General features: G+C 46.7%; 1 protein-coding gene across 2 annotated transcripts in view; it reads left to right on the forward strand.

Annotated features, from left to right (window-relative positions):
* MECR (mitochondrial trans-2-enoyl-CoA reductase) overlaps positions 1–17,486 on the forward strand; it is a 38,250-nt gene extending 20,764 nt beyond the window's left edge. For both annotated transcript variants that reach the window (XM_051988002.1, XM_051988003.1), the window contains exons 5-10: positions 2,963–3,065; positions 3,953–4,055; positions 7,342–7,415; positions 16,077–16,137; positions 16,276–16,348; positions 17,087–17,486. In XM_051988002.1, the coding sequence (XP_051843962.1) occupies positions 2,963–3,065; positions 3,953–4,055; positions 7,342–7,415; positions 16,077–16,137; positions 16,276–16,348; positions 17,087–17,244 (572 nt within the window). In that variant the 3' untranslated portion in view covers positions 17,245–17,486. The remainder of the gene's footprint in view (positions 1–2,962; positions 3,066–3,952; positions 4,056–7,341; positions 7,416–16,076; positions 16,138–16,275; positions 16,349–17,086) is intronic.
* Positions 17,487–18,615: the final 1,129 nt, after the last annotated feature.

Genomic DNA, 18,615 nt, shown 5'->3' on the forward strand with positions numbered 1-18,615 from the left:
CTGCTGCACATCAGCCTGCTGTTTCCCATCCACCAGATACTCTTTTTTCATTCCCATGCTTCTGTCCAGTCTGCCTCTTCCTCTCCCCTCCCCCCATGCCTAAAATCCACTCCCTTCTCACCTCCCCCTAAATTTAAGGGGTTAGCTTTGGCTTAGCTCAAGAGCTACTTTGTCCATGAGACTCTTAATATCCCTCCCCCTCCTTCCCAACTGCTAGTGTGACCCCACCACAGTCACCCTGTATTTATTTTATAGAAATGTATAGATCTTGTAGATATATATTTATATGTCTACATATTTATATATGTAGGTATATATCTACATATAGCTGTCTGGTTTTAATCTTTTATATTTCCCCTAATAGATTGTAAACTATATCTGTGTATCAGAAATGAAGCAAGGACTGTTTCATGTCTGCCTGTGTATCCACAGTGCCTTGCACAGATTTTGGCTCAAAATTGGATGCTTAATAGATGCCAAATGACTCATTGGTTGATTTGCCTAAGAGAGAAATAAAACTTAGAGGCCTAAGTAGGGTTCCACCTGGGGCACAGTTGTGAGTTCTTGTCCAAGTTTCACCTGGGATCATTTCTTTCTTGACTATCAGACAAAGATGCCTGACAATCTGCAGCCTGTCTGAATATTTATTCTTGGCATTTTTTTGGCTTGGTTTTGCTTGGAAAGAAGGGGGGGCAAGAGTCACAGCCTTAAACCATTGGTTCTCAGAGTCTGACAGTGACTTAAGTCTGAAGACGACTGGTATGTATGCTGTTAACTTGGAAATCTTATGTTCCTAAAACCAGTGGTTTCTTGGTTTCCAGAGGCTGTGAGACCCAAATACTCTGTCTGATAGTGACATAAGGGGGAGGAGGGAGGGCGCTATGTCTTAGTAGGCATAGTTTGCCTGAGATGGAGAAAAAAATATTCTGTTTTTACTTTCAAATTTTTAATAATTATACCTAGAGATCAGCTTTCCTCTCCATTTCTTAAATTAGCAAAACACATTTACCGTCTGAGCCCTTCCCACCATTTTTGACTCCATAGTGATTTGGACTACAAATTTCCCTTGCTCATAGAATAGTAGAGCAGAAATCAGCCTTGAACCTTAGAATTTCCAAATTCGAGAGCTCCCAGAACAGAAAGTCAGAGCTAGGAGGGCCTTAGAATATAGACTATCAGACTAATAACCTTATCATGTGGCAGTTGGCTGAATCCTTAGGAGAGTCAGCTGTAGGACTAGAAGAGGCTTTGGAATATCAGGACTGGAAGGGAACTTAGTGGCCATGGAATCCAAGCCTCTCATTTTAGAGGATGAAATGTAAGTCTTTAAAGGTCAAATGCTTGCCCAAGTCATACAGTGAATTAGATTTAAAACAGGACCTCCATTCTTATGAGCATACACTGGGGGCAGTGAGCCTCTGGTTAAATGACAGAGGGTGGAAAGCTGTTCTAATCTCTGATTCTACATGATCATGAGGATGGGGGTCCTGTTTTAGCTGTGTGGTATATCCTTGGAATACCAAGGGTTCTCTAGCTGTTCTCAGCAGAGAGTAAGTACCCTGAACACATGTGGCAGGAATTGTATCTCTGTGGGAAGAATACAATCCTCTTTGTCACTTCCTCTGGATAGAACCTGGCTCCTCCAGGGCTGAACCCTTTCTAGTATACCAAGCTCACTCTGTCTGACCTTGTCCCTAACCAGAGTAGCTTGGGGGTGACTGCCCTGTTCTCGCTTACATAGTACTTAGGGCAGAGGATCTTTGCGTACTCAACAGACAGCCTAAGAGTGGGACCTTGGGACCCTGTCCCTAGGATCCGGCCCCAAAGTGATCCTAGTAGGGAGAAGTCACTGTGAAGTGTAATTTCATTGCAAATAACGAATCCTTATATTCTTTGCATCCTCAAGGCCTAGCACAGTGCCTGGTATATAGCAGACCCTTAATAATTGTTGATTTATTGAAGGCAATTTTTTTTTTCACTTAATAGTATTTTTTTCCAAATACATGTAAAGTTAGTTTTCAACATCCATTTTTGTAAGACTTTGTGTTCCACCAAAAGGCACTTTGTACACAGCAGCCACGAGAATATGTGACGATCAATTCTGATGATGGACATGGCTCTCTTGAACAATGAGGTGATTCAGGACAATTCCAATAGACTTGTGATGGAGAGAGCCATTTGCATTCAGAAAAAAAAAAAAAATGTGGATTACAACATAGTATTTTCACCTTTTTTGTTGTTGTTTTCTTTACTTTTTCACTTTTTTTTTCCTTTTTGATCTGATTTTTCTTGTGTAGCATAATTGTGGAAATATGTACAGAAGAATCACACATGTTCAATATATATTGGATTACTTGCTCTCTAGGGGAGGGGGTGAAGGAAGGGAGGGAGAAAAATTTTGGAACATAAAGTTTTGCAAGGACAAATGTTAAAAAATATTTTTGCATATATTTTTAAAATAATAAGCTATTATTAAAATAAATAAAAATTGAAAATTAAAAAAAGACTTTGTGTTCCAAATTTGTCTGCTCACCTTTCTCTCCTCCTTCCCCAGCACAGCAAGCAATATAATATAGGTTATATATGTAGAGTTATGTTAAACTTATTTCCACATTAGTCATGTTGTGAAAGAAGAATTAGAACAAAAGAGGAAAACCACAGGGGAAAAAAAACCCAAATATTAAAAAAGTGAAAGTACTGTGCTTCGATCCACATTCAGTCTGCATAGATCTCCCTCTGGATGCAGATGGCATTTTCCATTCCAGGTCTATTGGAATTGTCTTGGATCACTGTATTGCTGAGAAGAGCTAAGTCTGTCATAATTGATCATCACACAGTGTGGTCAGCACTATTTTTTAAGTAAATGCTAGACAAGGCTTGGGTGACAATGACCCTAGCCCTGGGAGGTCCTGGGCAGGGAAGACAGGACCTCTTGATTTGGTTTCTCTTTCCGCCTCTCTAGGAGACTCCATCATCCAGAACGCAGCCAACAGTGGAGTGGGGCAAGCCGTCATTCAGATCGCTGCAGCTTTGGGCCTGAGAACCATCAACGTGGTCCGAGACAGGTGAGGGAGCAGAAGATGGCTGGGGCTCATTTGCCTTGTCACAGTCTCCCGCAGGGTCTTTCATGCTACCCTCTAGGGTCTAAAGGTCAGGCAAGGTAACTAGCAGGAGGCTGGGTTACAGAGTAAAGCCAGAAAGCTGAGCGCAGACCACCTTTCAGAAGGTTCCTAAGAACCATAAAGGGAGCTTTAGAAAGGCCATTCCCAACTCTGACACTAGATCACAGAAACCTCAGGGAAGCAGTGGACCTGATTTCTCTCATGCTGGCGATCAGGTAATCCACCTTAAGGGGAGGGGGCTTTTAAGCAGGTTTGAGTGCATGTATAAAACATCAGGAATTAGGGGGAAAGCTCCCTTTGGGGACACCCACTCTTACTTGTTACTCCCATCCCGTAGGAAGGAACCAAGGCCCTGTTTTCAGAACAGCAGTTGCTGTCTGGAAATGTGAAATGTTTTGTTCTTTGAGCAAAATGAATTTGCCAAGCCTCGCGTGTCGGGGTAGTCCAGCCCCTCGGGAGGGACGGGGGCAGGGGGGGACTCCACACCAGAGCCATAGCACTGCTTCTGCTCCTGACCCTGGTCCTCCGAAGGTTCCAATTACCCAGGCACCTTCAACTGGCTCCTGCCTTAATCCTGGGCACCCACCCTGGGCAGTGAGACAGGATGGGCAGTGGAGATCCAAGGAATGAAGGCAGTGGGCAGAATCAGTCTGAGAAAGGGGGTAGCACGAGTCCTGTCCTTTGTAAAGTGAGCCGAGAGCCAGCTGGTCCAAGGAACAGGGCCGTTCCTGGGCCAAGGTCCGGCTGCTGGGAAGTAGGCAGGCGGATGCCAGGCTTCCTGGGGAGCTTCATGAGAAGAGCAGGACTCAGGGAGTGTGTTTGGGGCCTAGGCCGGACCTGCAGCAGCTGGTGGACAGATTGAAGGCTCTGGGGGCTGAACACGTCTTCACAGAGGAGGCCCTGAGAAGGCCAGAGATCAAGGACTTCTTCCAGGTACTTGGGACGGACCAAAAGGAGGAGGCCAGAAAGCCAGCGGGGGTGGGAGAGAGGGAAGCCTGCTGTCTTGGGACTGTGGGTAGCCAGGGCTAACCTCCCCGGGCCTCAGCTCCCCCTGACTCACCTTAGAGCCCTAATCTTTACTTAGCATCCCTGGGCCTTAGTTTCTCAATCAGGAAATGGAGACAGGAGAAGGAGGGTTCCCTAAAGGACCTCTAATGTCCCTTACTACTACTCTGTGATGCCTTGAAGTCTGTGATTCCTGAAAGCAGCCATTCCCAAATGCGGAGAATTTCCTGTTCTCTTCCCATGGAAAGCTCTCTTCTTTTCTTGGAGAGACACTCCATTCTTCAGGTGACAGAGCTTAGGGGCACACACACCCCTGGGGGCAGAAGCCCATAGGCTCTGGGAAAAAGACAGTTGGGAACTATTCCCAACAGAGAGCCAGCATCCTGAAGGGGGAACAGAGGACGAGACTTGAGCCTGGCTCAGGGCCCAGACTAGTCTCCACTCCCCCCACCTCATTCTCCCATCTTTATGGCAGAGTGCAGCTAGCCACAGAACCCCATCTGCTAGCACCCGTGGCCTCCGATTCCCTGGCAGCCTCTCAGGTCGGGTCTCACCCTAGCCAAGCACCTGCCCTGGATTCACGAAAGCCGTGAAGGACAAGAAACCAAACCTCTAGCTTCTGGAGCACCTAGAGTCTTTGAAACGTTGACGCCCATTATCTCCTTTAAGGATTTTCTCATTGGGAATAGACTGTCTTCCACAAACCAGCCTCACTAAGTTCCCAGGACCCACAGGCTCATTACCAGCAGCTAATGACATCTTTAGGCCACAGCAATTCCCTAAACTCCTAACACATAGATGGAGGGGCAGTACAGGGAGCAGCCCAGCTCAGTAAAGTCATTTGTGGGTCTTTTGAGATATGGAGCATGCTGTCTTCCAACAGTCACGAGCCAGACCCACCACAGAAAACAGGACCCTTGCTAAGGGACCCCTTACCACAGCTCCCCTTTCTCCGGTCATTTGGCATTTCCCTGTTGCCTACTGGGTTCAAGATCTAATTCTGATCCTTTATTTTAAATCCTTGGATTCTTTCAGGGAGAAAATCTCTAGTCCAAAGGTTCTTCTCTTTTTCTGTGTCCTGGATTCCTTGGATAGGCCAATGAAGCCTTCTTCATTCCTTCTCAGAATCATGTTTTTCAGTGAAAACCAAAATACATGAGATTACAGAAGAAACCAATTCTTTTGAAATATAGACATCAAAATATTTTTAAAACAATATTGTAAATCCTTCTCTAGACCCATCACTGTGCTGGGTGCCAGGATTATGTGATGAAGGAAACAATCCTTGCCCACAAAAAGTTGATAGTCTGATAGAAAAAAACATTAAGTATATACATACATGTGTGTATGTATGTGCAAGAAGCTCACAGTCTAATGGGGAGAGAACATGTAATATGTGTCATACATAGAGGCTAAATATTTACAGAGCAGATGGAAGGTAATCTCAAATGGGAGGCCCTAACAGGCCCTGGGAGAATCAGGCCTCCTGCAGAAGGTTTTGAGTCAAGTCTTGAACGAAGCCAGGGAAGCTAAAAGGGAGGATTACCGGTTTGGGGGATAGCCTTTGCAACAAGTGGGAGATGTGTGAGAAACAAATCAGCCTCTGCCTTAGCTGGATCATCAAAGTGGTACCGGAAGGGGGAATGAGGTGTGAGAAGCTGCCCTTTGAAGAAAGAGGTGGGCCGAGGGGGGGATGCGTTCCAAGCATGGGACACAATCAGTGCAAAGGCTTAGAGGTAGGAGTTGGAAGGTCACAGATGAGGAACAAGATCTGCTTGGGTCACAGAATGCAGGAAGAACAATGATGGTCACTGATGCTGGAAGCCAGCTTGGTAAGGGCACAAAGGACTTAAAAGAGTCTCTGGGTCTGAATCCAATCATTCAACAAACATTTACTAAATACCTGTTGTATGCCAGCCCTGGGCACTCAGCAGACATTCAGCCTTCAAACACTCTGACTTTCTTGAGTCCCAGCTTCCTCATCTCTAAAATGGAGATGATACTAGCAGAACTTAATTTCCCGGGTTGAGAGGTTCATACAAGACAGTATAGGCAAAGTGCTTCATAGACTTTATAAAGTTATTGTTGAATCATTTCAGTCATGTCCAACTCTTTGTGACCCCCATTTGGGGCTTTCTTAGCTGGTTTGCCATTTCTTTCTCCAGCTTATTTGACAGATCTGGAAACTGAGGCAGAGAGTGACATGATTCTCTAGTAAGTGTTTGAGGCAGGATTTGAACTTGCAAAGATGAGCCTTCCTGACTGCAGGCCCAGCACTCTGTGCCCTGTCCCCCCCATCCCCAGCAGAATTACTTGTGTCAGCTGTTAGTCCCAGAACTTTAGAACTCAAATACACCCTTAGCCTCCAGTTTATCCCGCACAGGGGTCCCGCCTGTCTTATCCCAGCCTCCAGGCCCAGCTCAGCAGCTTCCCATGAAGAAAGGTGGGTGTCAATGAATGCTTATCGAGGGACCAGTCACTCCCCAAGTCAGTCCATTCCACTTAGATGGCTCCAACCCTTCTGAAGCTTTTCCCCTTGGTCACCTCAGAGACCACTGTTCTTGGTTCTCCCCCTTCGGGACCAAACAGAACAAATCTGATTCCCTCCTGCATACAGCACTACTTGCAGACACCCGGGCAGCCTCTGTGTAATCCATCGCCAAGGAGAATGCCAGGGCTGCCCCCGAGGGGAGCCTGGCCCCTGCACCCCTTGGACAGTTCTCACTGGGATCCTGCCTTCCATGAGCTTTCCCTGCTACAGGGCCTCCTGGAACCTCCACCAGCAGTGAGCTTGTAGTCTAGAGTCAAGGGTTAGGTCACCCAGTTCCCTCATTTTGCAGCAGAAGGGGGCACAGAAAGGGAGTGGCTGCTCGGAATCCCATAGAAAGTCCTTGGTGGAGCCAGGGCTGTAGCGCTGCTGCCTCGAGCTGCAGATCGGGAAGTAGAACCCGAGAGAAACTTGGAGGATGGGCTTTCAGGACCAGAAAGTCCCAGGAAATCCAGGCAGAGGGAGGACCAGGCCAGGTGGAAGGGTGTGATGGCTGGGGCTGGGGAACAGCCTTTGTCTCTCTGGCCTTCCCTTTGTAAGATGACCTCTGGGCCCAGGGACTCCAGCTTCACTGCAGGGATGGGGAGGGGAGAGAACAGGAGTGGGAGTGGAGCCCAATCACCCAGGTAGCCATTGACCACCCCCCGCCGGTTCCTTGTTTTTCAGACATTTCCTCGGCCACAACTTGCACTCAATTGTGTTGGTGGAAAGAGCTCCACTGAGCTGATGCGACACCTGGGGTGAGTGAGCGAGTGCCTGGCTGTCCCCAGATCCAAAAGCACCAGCCTTGCGGGTGGCTGGGCCTGGGGAGTGGATGGCCTGGCAGGTGGCTGGGTCTGGGGAGTGGGTGGCCTGGCGGGTGGCTGGGCCTGGGGAGTGGGTGGCTTGGCGGGTGGCTGGGCCTGGGGAGTGGGTGGCTTGGCGGGTGGCTGGGCCTGGCGGGTGGCTGAGCCTGGGGAGTGGGTGGCCTGGCGGGTGGCTGGGCCTGGCGGGTGGCTGGGCCTGGGGAGTGGGTGGCTTGGCAGGTGGCTGGGCCCCCCCATGTTTGGCCTCTGGGCTTCACATGTAGCTTTGTGGGGCCGGGCCAGGTGCTGGGGGGGGACCATGGGTGGGTGAAACACAGCCCTGCCTTTAAGGAGTTCTCACGGTCTGTACATCCACCAGCCAGGGAAGGTCACGGTGAACCGCCAGTGCAGACTTGGGGTGGCCAGGCCAGAGCCCAGCTGAACAGGGAGGCAGGGAGGCAGCCATCCTACCACTGAGGTACCTAGAATCATTTTGTAGAAACCTGGGGTCAGGCTCCAGCCCTGCTGATAGGGGAGATCATGGTGAGGTACAACTAGCCCCAAAGTGGGGGGGAGGGTCATTCCGAATGACCATCTCTAGTCAAGGGGCCAAGCTTTATGAAGAAGCGGACAGAGTTCCTAATGCATTCACAATTAACAAGGGAGAAGTGGCCCCTCTTATGGGAAAGGTGTGCTAACCGTGCTACTTGTGTGCGTCGGTAAATCAGTGACGATCATGGCTGTCCTGTTTATACAAGATGGCCACAGGAGCTAACATCAATGGCATTGTGTGGGGTCACTGGGGGTCAGTATAGGATGGCTCTGTCTATACAAGATGCTTCTGACGGGAAAAGACCATAATTACACCTCAGATCCAGGGCTGCTACCAGGGACCTGGCCTTTTGCTGGAGTCCATCGCTGTCCTTAACCTGCTGTGACCCGGCCCATGCCACTTCTTTTGGTAACTTTCTCTACCTGGGGAATTTTAACTCTTTTTGTGTTTTAAGGGCCATTTGGCAATCTCATGAGGCCATGATGTTCCTTCTCAGAGTATTGTTTTTAAATAACTGAAAGAAAGGCCAATTTTCAGCTAGAGAATGGTAAAAACTAAGATGTAGTTGTTTTTTTTCCCATCCAAAGATCTCAGAGCCCTTGGGTTAAGAACCCTGGATAGATGGTCTGGAGGGCCCCTTCCGTCTGTAGCATTTTTATAATTCCCTTTCCTCTTCCTGGTGAACCCCAGGACTCAACCATTGATCCCAGCTAGAAACTGGATCCCAGGGTAAGAGCCAAGATTAATGAAGACAGGCAATATTTCTGGCACTGCCACCAACTATTGGTGCAGTCAGTCTATCAAGCCGTCTCTTAAGCAATTGGCACTGCCAGGCACTGTGCTGAGCACTCAGAATATGAAGACAAAAAACAACCAGTTCCTGCCCTCAAGAAGCCTACATTCCATTAGGGGAAACAAGGGTTCGTGCAAAAGTAAGAAACGTACAGAGTAGGCTCAAGGTAACTTTAGTTAGGGAAAATGGAAGGGCGGGGAATGAGGGGAGACCTCAGCCAGCAGGTGTGGCTGAGCCGAGCTCTGAAGGACACTAAAAGTTCTAAGAAATAACGGTAAGGAAGGAATATGTTCCAGCCTGGAGAGCTTTACAGAGCCCCGGTGGGTAGCCAGGCTGGACCAGAGAGGAGAGTGCATGAGTGAAACCTGGGAAGGATGGAGCCAGAATGGGAGGCCTGAAAAGCCAAACAGAAGAGTTTGCACATTGTGGGAGGCAACAGGGAGCCATAGAAAACCTTTTGAACTGAGGAGTGAGTAGCATGATAAGATGTAGGATTTAGGAATATCATTTAGGCAACCATTTGGAAGGGGATGGGCCTGTAGGAAACTCCCAAGGGGTATTCTAAGGAAGTGGGAGTGTAGAGAAGAACACAGGGACAGACTTGGAAGTGGAATCCACAATTCCTGGCAACTGGTTATTCAGCCATAAACCTGAGTGACTGGAAGGGTGATGACAGAAAAGCAGCAGAAGAAGCAAACATAGGGGGAGGTAGGAAGTTTGAGAGGAAAAGGAACAAGTTCTGTTTGAGACCTGCGGAGAGGGAGAGGCCTCATAGGTGGGTATTTCTCTTGTCTGTTTGGGGAAGTTTTCATCTATAAAACATGATTCCCATTCCCACTCCCAAACCTTGACTGATGTGAAGTTTGCAAAAGAGTATAAAAAAATATAAAGCATTAAACAAATGCGAGGTTGTATTGGTAGTAAATTTGGGAAGGATAATCCTCTTAAGAGGTTTAAAATCCTTCCAGATTTCACAGAAACTGAATGACGCATGAAAATATTGCTAATGTTGCAAGATTTACTTCCCATGAAAGCCAATGACATGGGATTAGCTCAAATAACAAACTAATGGGATTGTAATAGTTGATAAGTAATTATAAGTTGTTTGGATTTCCTACACTCCTTCCTCCATAAGACATTCCAGTGTATCTGGAACCTGAAAGTCAAAAATCATTTCCAGTCATTTCATCCCAGCGCCCTTCTTGAGCTGAGTTGAACTTACCTCCTCTTGGGGTGGTGTGCCAGTCTTAGTGTTGGCAGAAATCATCATTTGTTAGCCCTACCTTTGGAGAATGGAATGAGGGAGCACCCCCCCCAGGGCTGATCTAGGCAGGCAGTATCAAACAGAGGAGTCTTTGATCCCCCTCTTAAAGGGCTCAAAATGTAATTAAAGAAAAGAGCAGGACATACAAGACTCACGCTTCTGAAACCCTGGCTAAGAGCTGATGAAAACAGCTGAATTCCCCTTGATGCCCCGCGTGTTCAAAAAGAGGTGCACATGGATCACAGATAGACTAATTGAATCATTTTCCAAAGAAGCCAGGTATCAAAAGGAAAAGTAAGTTCTTTTGAACAGCAAATAATTCCTTCCCACTTCTTGGAACTGCTTTGTACGCATGGAGAGTGTTGCTCTGAAGTCCCCCTCTGATGCCCCATCAGCCTATGTACGAAGGTGACCCCAGCTTCTTGGCGATGACATCTGCAGGGCCCCGGCTCTGTTGTGCTGAAGGGCTCTGATATCAGCTCAGCCGTGGACTGTAGGCGGTCTCTCACCCATGGACCAGGGCAGAAGAGGTGACCCACAGGCCCTCCAGTCAAAAAGAACCGACTGTCCATTAGATTCAACCATGCTCCTCCCTGCTTCCAGCACTGCCCTTGGCACTTGTGGAGCACACTTCTTGTGAGGATTTCTGTCCTGCCCAGATCTGCGTCTCTGCAGTTTCCACTCCTAATTCTGCCCTTTGGGTCCAAACCAAGCGTGTTCTCCCCTAAGTCTTCTCCACGGCAAACAGTCGGGGCTCCTTCTGCTTAACGTCACCCTTCTCTGGATGCCCTCATTTATCTGTGACCTTCCTAAAATGTGCCCAGGACTGAGTGCCAGGCTCCAGCTCTGCCTTCCAGTGGAGTAGCCATGTCCCCTGTGCTAGATGCTCTGCCTCTTACTGCAGGTTAAGGTTCCATTACCCCCTTGACACTGTTGATTCACACTGGGATTGTAGGCCATTAAAACGCCCAGGTCTCTTTCAGACAAACTAATCTAGACCCAATTGGGCCATCTTGTGTGGTTGACCTTTTGAACTCCAATTCAAGACTTTAAACTTCCTCTCTATTAAAACTGCATCTCTTTCAGTTCAGTCCAGTGTTCACCTTCTGGGGATTTGTTTGAATCCTGGATCCAAAAGTTTCACTATTTCCTTGATGCCCCTAGGATAAAATGCAGACTTATCTATGACTTGGCTTCTTAGCTTTGCACAGTGTGCACACTGGAAAGATGGGCCATCTTTTGTCTTTATCCAATCCTTAAGTAAAAGCGGCACACAACAAAGGGAAGATTCCCAAAACCTTCTCAGTCCTTTCTGCAGCCTTTGATGTCATTGGTCACCCTCTTCACCTGCACAGAATGCTCTCCCAATTCTCTTTCTCAAATTATTCATCCATTTCCTCTTTCTGGATAGGTAGTCTGTGGTATGCTGATGATAAAACCACTTCTGTGTCTAGTTGTGTAGATCTTCACCTAAAAGCTCTCTCTCTACCACGCTACTTTGTCTCTCTGTCATACATAAGTATGACTTCTTGGTATACAGTGCTGCCCTTTTTTTTTTTTAAGGTAGTAGGACAGGCCAAAGAGCATGATGCTTCTCCAAATGATAAATTTTGAATTCATTTATCGAAACCACAGGTTAAATCAATTTATTAGCTCACAGAAGCATAGAATCTCACAGTGGGAAGTGATCAAGAGGCTCTAAGATCATCCAACTCCCTGCTCCTGAACCAGAAGCCCTTTCCTGCAGCCCCAACAAATCAGTTCAATTCAGCAAGTGACCATTAAATGCTGATTAGGTGTCAAGCATTTAGCCCAGTGGCCAGAGGATACCTAGAGACAAAATCATTTTGGAGTGAGCATGTACAGGAGAGGCAGGCAAAAAATAAATGCTTATTAGTTCAATTAAAAAGAAAGAAAAACCCTAAAGTGCACAATTCCCCCTGCTCCTTTTACCTATTTTGTTCCTTTTAAATCAGGTGTAAGCTTTCAGAACCATTTTCCATTCATATGTCCCATCCTACCAAATTTCAGCAAAACCTTTGAGGTCCAGTTTTCCTCTTTGGGTAAGAACTCTCGTTTATCTTGTCTTAAGCTTTATGCATTTAGAGAAAGATGGTCAGCCATAGGGTTTAGAGATGGCTTCTTTCTTAGTTCAGTCTCCTGCATGGTCTTAGTCTTCTCCCAGCACTGTAGCAACTCCTGGTGGGTACCAATTAGCTGTCTTCTCCCGCTTCCTTTTCAGTTGAAAGGCCTTTTGATTAGATTTATACAATTCCAGGCAAGTACATTTTTAAAGTTTTTCTTTTTTAAAACATTTTGTACTTATAGCACAATCTTTTCTAGATCTCTCTCCCTCCCTTCCTCTCTCTGTCTCTGTCTCTCTCTCAGGGGGTATTCTAAGTCAGAATGTATCAGCAGAAATCTGTATCTGTTTGAATCTGATGCCAGTGACTTGTCTGCAATCACCCCCTCATTTGAAAGATGAGGAAACCTAGGCCCAGGTAGGATAGGTGATGTGTCCAGTGGTGGCCTGCCCACCACACCAGCCTTCCTCCCAGACAAGCTCCATGACCTCTTCTTGGGGAGAAAGGCTTTCATTACCAGATTTGTGTTTTGCCAGCCTTTGTAAAGTGCATTCCCTCCCTGGCCAAAGGCCTAATAGCCAGATATTTGAAGTCAGTAGAATCTCTACATAGTCTTGGGTTTTACTGACGGCGGACCCACCCGGTGCAAACTGTAGACCAAAAAGAGCGACCTTCCTTGTGTATGCTGCCTTCAAGCTTAGAGAGCACTCTGCCAACATGTCCTTGTTTCATCTTCACCAGCAGCTAGTGAGAAAAATATTATGGGTCTCCATTTTACAGATAAGGAAACAGGCTTGGAGAAAATAAGCTGATCGACACAGGAGCCAAACCTAGGGCTCCCCAATTGCCAAGTCTGCACCATGTCCACTTCATAGCCCTGACTCCTTCACCAGCACAGCGCCTGGCAGGAAGGAGAGCAGGATAGTGCAGCGGGCAAAGAACCAGGCCTGGAGTCGGGGAGGCTCATCCTTCTGAATGCAAATCCAGGGTTACAAGCTGTAGCCCTGAGCAAGTCATTCAACCCTATTCCTCTCCATGTCCTCATCTGTTAAATGAGCTGGAGAGGGAAATGGAAAACTCCAAATGGGGATGAGTCAGACACGACCAAATAATAACAATGAACACAGAGTAACTACTTAATAAATGCTGGCCAACTGATTCAAGCAGGGTGTCTGAGACAACTCTTTCTGGTTGCCCTTCCCCAACTTGATTTCCTCATGTTAGAATTTTTCTGATTTATCTCCTGCTCAAGTCATCTCAATAATCTCCCTGACAGACAGTCATCCAGCCATGGGTTGAATGATTCCTGTAACAGGAGTGCACATAGAGCCTTAGAAGTTCTCCCGACTTTAGCTATGGAGAGTCAAGGTTCTTTTTTAAAAATTCACATTTTGAGTTCTGTTAGTAAGTACACATAGATTTGTATTTAGATGTATAATCAGGAGCACAAGAAAAGTTGTCATGTATGATGAAACCACAATACCTAGTTTATCAATGATTATACAAAATGTGTCTGAAATACACTATTCATCCATTGTTCACCAACTATATATTATTTTCTTGGTATATAATAGAGATTTATTGTTGTTGGCTTTAATAGCAAAGCAGTGAATGCTTATTGTTCTTTCAGTTCCTCCTACCTGTTCTGTTACATAAGTCGTCCTATAATTTTTTGCATTATTTGTCATTTCTTATGATATAATGATATTCTGCTATATTAACTTACCATAATAATTTATTTGGCCACTGCAATCCATGGCTTATTCCCAGCTTTTTGTTTCTGGAGAAATTGCAGAAATTGCTATTCTCTGTACTCTTGAACAGATTTTTTTTTTTTTTTTTTTTTTTTTGCTGGGCATCTGGGGTCAAGTGACTTGCCCAGGGTCACACAGTCAGGAAGTATTAACCCTTACGTAGATGGTGTCCTCCAGAAAGCATCAGGAAGAATTGGGGTCAGTCCATCTCTGACACTAAACTAGCTGTTTATCCTTCATTCTAGAAGAGAAATGCGACATCAGGCATGACATGCAAATGAATTGGATTTAAGTGAGGGAGTGCTGTGCAGGGTCACCTTACCTCACATTCTCCTCTGGAACCATCTCGGTCCAATGGCTAGATACAGATCAGGATGATTGGAGGTGGCCCCGGATGCAGTGGGAGACCATGCCCCTTTTAAGCTAATATCTTTACCATGTCACAGTTTCAGGCATTTTTTACCTAGTCAGAATATGTGTATGTTTGTGTCTGTGTGTACAGACATATGCATATCTGTATATACATGTGTATACATACATATACTTGCATATATATATATTTGCATGAGAGAGAGAGAGAATGTGTGTGTGCCTGACTAGGAGAGGGAGACCCTCAGGGTTTCTAGCCAAAACAGAAACAATAGCTATTTATACTCATTCTGATCCAATCTGGGACATATTGTTGGCCAGAATGATTTGAATGCAAGGCATTGTCCTAGTACAGAAACCTCATGATATACTTATTTAACTAGCTGTATAACCCTGATCAAGTCATGTGGCCTCTGCCTGTCTCAGGCAACTCCTTAGGCCTTTGCATTGATAAAAATCCCTGTCATTTCTTCAAAATTCCAGCTTGCCTTGAATTCTGAAAGGTACGATCACCTCTCGTCCTTTGTTTTTCAATCGTGGTTTTTAAAAGATCTTGGAGAAAGAATTTTAGACTTGAACGTGACCGTGGCCACCCAGTGACCACCCTTGTCTTTTGCCACATGTCCTAAGCTCCCTACTCCAGGGACCATCTGATTCCAAAGGTTTCTCAAGAACTTGGGAACAGGAATCTAGGTGAAGTTGAGTGATGGAGTTCAGTGTCATACCTGATTCTGGCAGTATTGGGCTGCTCTTGTGCATGTGACAATCCACCATTTAGCAAGTACTGATTATGGGATGGTGTATAACAGGTATCTACAATCTAGTAGGCACCTGATAATTTAGTGAAATTCAGCAAACATAAAGTGCCTACTGTATACAAGGATCGCTGTGCTGCTCAATGGAGTAAGACAAAAAGAATGCTCCTCCTTCCCTCAAATAACTTATATTCTACTGGGAAATGTGACATGTGCACAGATAAGGAAATTCAAAATAATTTTCAAAGGAAAAGAAAATTTTCAGCTGGAGAGGACTGGAGGAGGCTGGTGGATGGGGCAGTTAGTTTGTGCAGTGGGTAGAGCACCAGCCCTGAAGTCAGGAGGACCTGAGTTCAAATCTGGTCTCAGACACTTAACACTTCTAGCTGTGTGACCCTGGGCAAGTCCCCTGACCCCAGTTGCCTCAGCCAAAAAAAAAAAAGTGGTTGGATTAGCTGTTTCTATGTCTGAAACATATTTTGAGAGAAACTGGGCCAGTTGGAGCAGCTAGGTGGTACAGTGGATAGAGCATGAGACTAGAAGTAGTCTCTTCATGAATTCAAATCTGGCCTTAGACACTTACTGTGATCCTGGGCAAGTTACTTTATCCTGTTTGCCTCAGTTTCCTCATTTGTCAAGAGGGCTGGAGAAGGGAATGGGAAACCACTCCTGTCATTTCTGCCAAGAAAACCCCATATATGGTCACAGAGTTGGACAGAGCTGAGCAGCACCAGGGCCAGTCTGTGAGGCAGAAATGAAAAAATACTTTCCAGAGCATTGTTTGCAGGCTACCACCCAGATGCTTCATTATGTGACTCAGACATGGAATGTCAGAGCTGGAAGGGACTTGAGAATGGAGAGTGCTGGAACACAGAATAGGGATATAGGGGCCTTAGAGGCCATCTGTTCCTACCTCATTTTTTAGAAGAGGAAATTGAGGTCCTGTCCCTCCTTGGTCGCAGAGCCAGGAGTGGAGCCGTGTCCCCAGGGTTGCCCCCAGAGCGGACGTGCTCCCCCCAGCCCTTATCTCTGATATTTCTGCAGGCACGGAGGCACCATGGTGACCTACGGAGGGATGGCCAAGCAACCAGTCACAGCCTCGGTGGTAAGTGGGCACCAGGAGGTGGAAGAGGGAGGGCAGTCTCCTCCCCAACCCTGGGGGCAGCTGACCCCGCATTTCCACCTTTTGCTCCCACGTCCTGCTCTTCTTCCAGCCTTCAGCCTCTCTTTTCTGTGTCCACAGAGCTCATTCATTTTTAAGGACATCAAGCTCCGGGGCTTCTGGATGTCTCAGTGGAAGAAAGACCGAGGTCCAGGTGAGTGGGGAATGGCCATGTTGGGGCTGAGGGGACGATAGGCCAGCTGGGGGATACCTGCTGCACTCCCAGCAAATGTGGCTCTTTTGCTTTTAATTAGTCAATATTAAGCACCTACTGCATGCCCGAAAACTCCTTCCGTCCTTGATGGGGAGAATGAACCCCAATGAAACCAGGGGTTTCAAACCTAAGCCTGTCTATTTAACCCAGTATTGCCCCCCACTGCCCTATTTGTCTATCTTCCCTTTTGAATTTCCTTTCACTTTTTTCTGGGTAGTTTTTATGTTTCATTGATGAACTTTGCTTCTTTTTCTTTTTTAATTTCTTCTTCACCATTTTCTCCCCACTCAAAAAAAAAAAAAAGTGTTTCCTTTTAACAAATATAAGTCAAACAATAAATATGCACATTGGTTGTCTTAAGGTGGAAAGCTTGATTTTTTTTTTTAAGCAGAACAGAGATAGACAAGTTAAAGGAATTAGTAATTTCCTTGAAGTTCATTTGAAGACAATACTAATTTTATACTAGATTCCCTAGACTTGACATAGAAACTGAGTGGAGAGGAATTGAAGGAGCATTGGATTTAGAGGAGGAAGCCTAAGTTTCAATCCTGCTTAAGTTATTCCATACTGGCATGATCTTGAGCCAGCTCCTTCCTTTCTTCCAGCCTCAGTTTCCCCATACAGTTGGTTCTGAATTCCAGAGCCCTAAGACTCTCTCCATCCTCTCCCCTCTTGCAGACCAGTTCAAAGAGATGATCCTCACCCTGTGTGACTTTGTCCGCCGAGGGCAGCTCACGGCTCCGGCCTGCTCGGAAGTCCCACTGAAAGATTACCAGGTAGCTCTGGAAGCCTCCATGAAGCCCTTCATTTCCTCAAAGCAGATTCTCACCATGTAACAGCCCGGGAGGATGAGTAACCAACCGTGTATCATGAGCCAGCGGTAGAGGGACGCGACATCTCCTGTATCAGCCCTTGGCCAGGTGCTATGTCCACCAGAGCTTCTCTCCGAAGCATCGCTGCTCCCCAAGGCAAGCCTGATTCTGAGATCAGGAAATAGTGGCCGTTAAGCCGTCAGCCCTGGGCACTGGCCCAGCCTTCACCAATAAAGTATGGTTGCCAGTTTCTTAAACAGGAAGAAGTCTTTTCCCACTGGGTAGCAGGGCTGACCATTTGGAGTCATCCACATGGTCTCACTTTGCTTTTCTTCATTGCCCAGAATGGAAAGTCTTAAAAGTACCAAAAATTGGTCTGCAGGGGAGGACACTGATCCACCACTAAGCTTTGTAGTTGGGGGCAAGGTGGGCACATGACCTGTGGAGGACATATATGCCAGCTGAGGGCTGGGACATAATCCTACAAGCCAGGCAGTAGAAGCCAGAGGTGGTCAGACCTCAGGAGGCTGTCCTCTGGAGTCTCTCTGGAAGAGGATGGAGGAATAGGAGGTTAGGAATTAAGGTCCCTTGCCTCCATCTTGACAGAGAGGAGCATGTCTGCTACCCCCACCACCCTAGGCTTTTTAACATTATCACCTGTGTGACTTCTCTCCTCAGGCTGCCTGATTAGAATCCCTTAAAAACCTGACCAGGTAGAAGGGCTGCTAGCAAGCCCCACCAAGCTATGTCTCAGAGGATGTGGCTGTACCCTCATTTACCCTGAAGTCTGCTAGGCCCTTATGCCCCTTCTAGGCCTTAGGGGGTAGGAACATGATTGCAGGCCAAGTCGAAAGGCAGCCTTACCTTCCTCAGGTAGAATCAGAAAGCCACTCCTTCACTCTTCCCCCAGCCTTGTCTGCCCTCTCTAGGGTCTAAGTTCAGCCAGAAGTATTTTTATTTAGGGGAGAGGTGATGGGTAGAATCAGTCCTGAGGGATTCAGACTGTTACCAAGACTGACCAGAAGACAGTCCTTCCCCGGCTGTAGCACAGGCTGGTCAGCATCCTACCCATCACTGGATGATGAGCTCCCAGGATGCACTCAGAGCATGAGGATACATGGAATGTCCACAAAGTCTTAGCTATTGCATTAAGGCTTTGAGGGACACCTTCCATAGCTCTGTAGGCAACAGCCTGATTGAAAACAGTTACCCTGTTTTAGAACTGAAAGGGAAGACCCCTCGCCCTGCCCCCGGGCTTGCATCTGCCCAGCACAAACTTGAAAGAATGCCTGATGTGTGCAGAACTGTGGCAAGTGCCTAAAGGGAATTCACTGAGAAATGAGCATAAACTGTCCTCAAGGAGCTCTCCACATCCCGGGGAGATAAAATATCCAC

Source organism: Antechinus flavipes, chromosome 3 (genome assembly GCF_016432865.1).
Source record: "Antechinus flavipes isolate AdamAnt ecotype Samford, QLD, Australia chromosome 3, AdamAnt_v2, whole genome shotgun sequence".
In the NCBI taxonomy this organism is placed as follows: domain Eukaryota; kingdom Metazoa; phylum Chordata; class Mammalia; order Dasyuromorphia; family Dasyuridae; genus Antechinus; species Antechinus flavipes.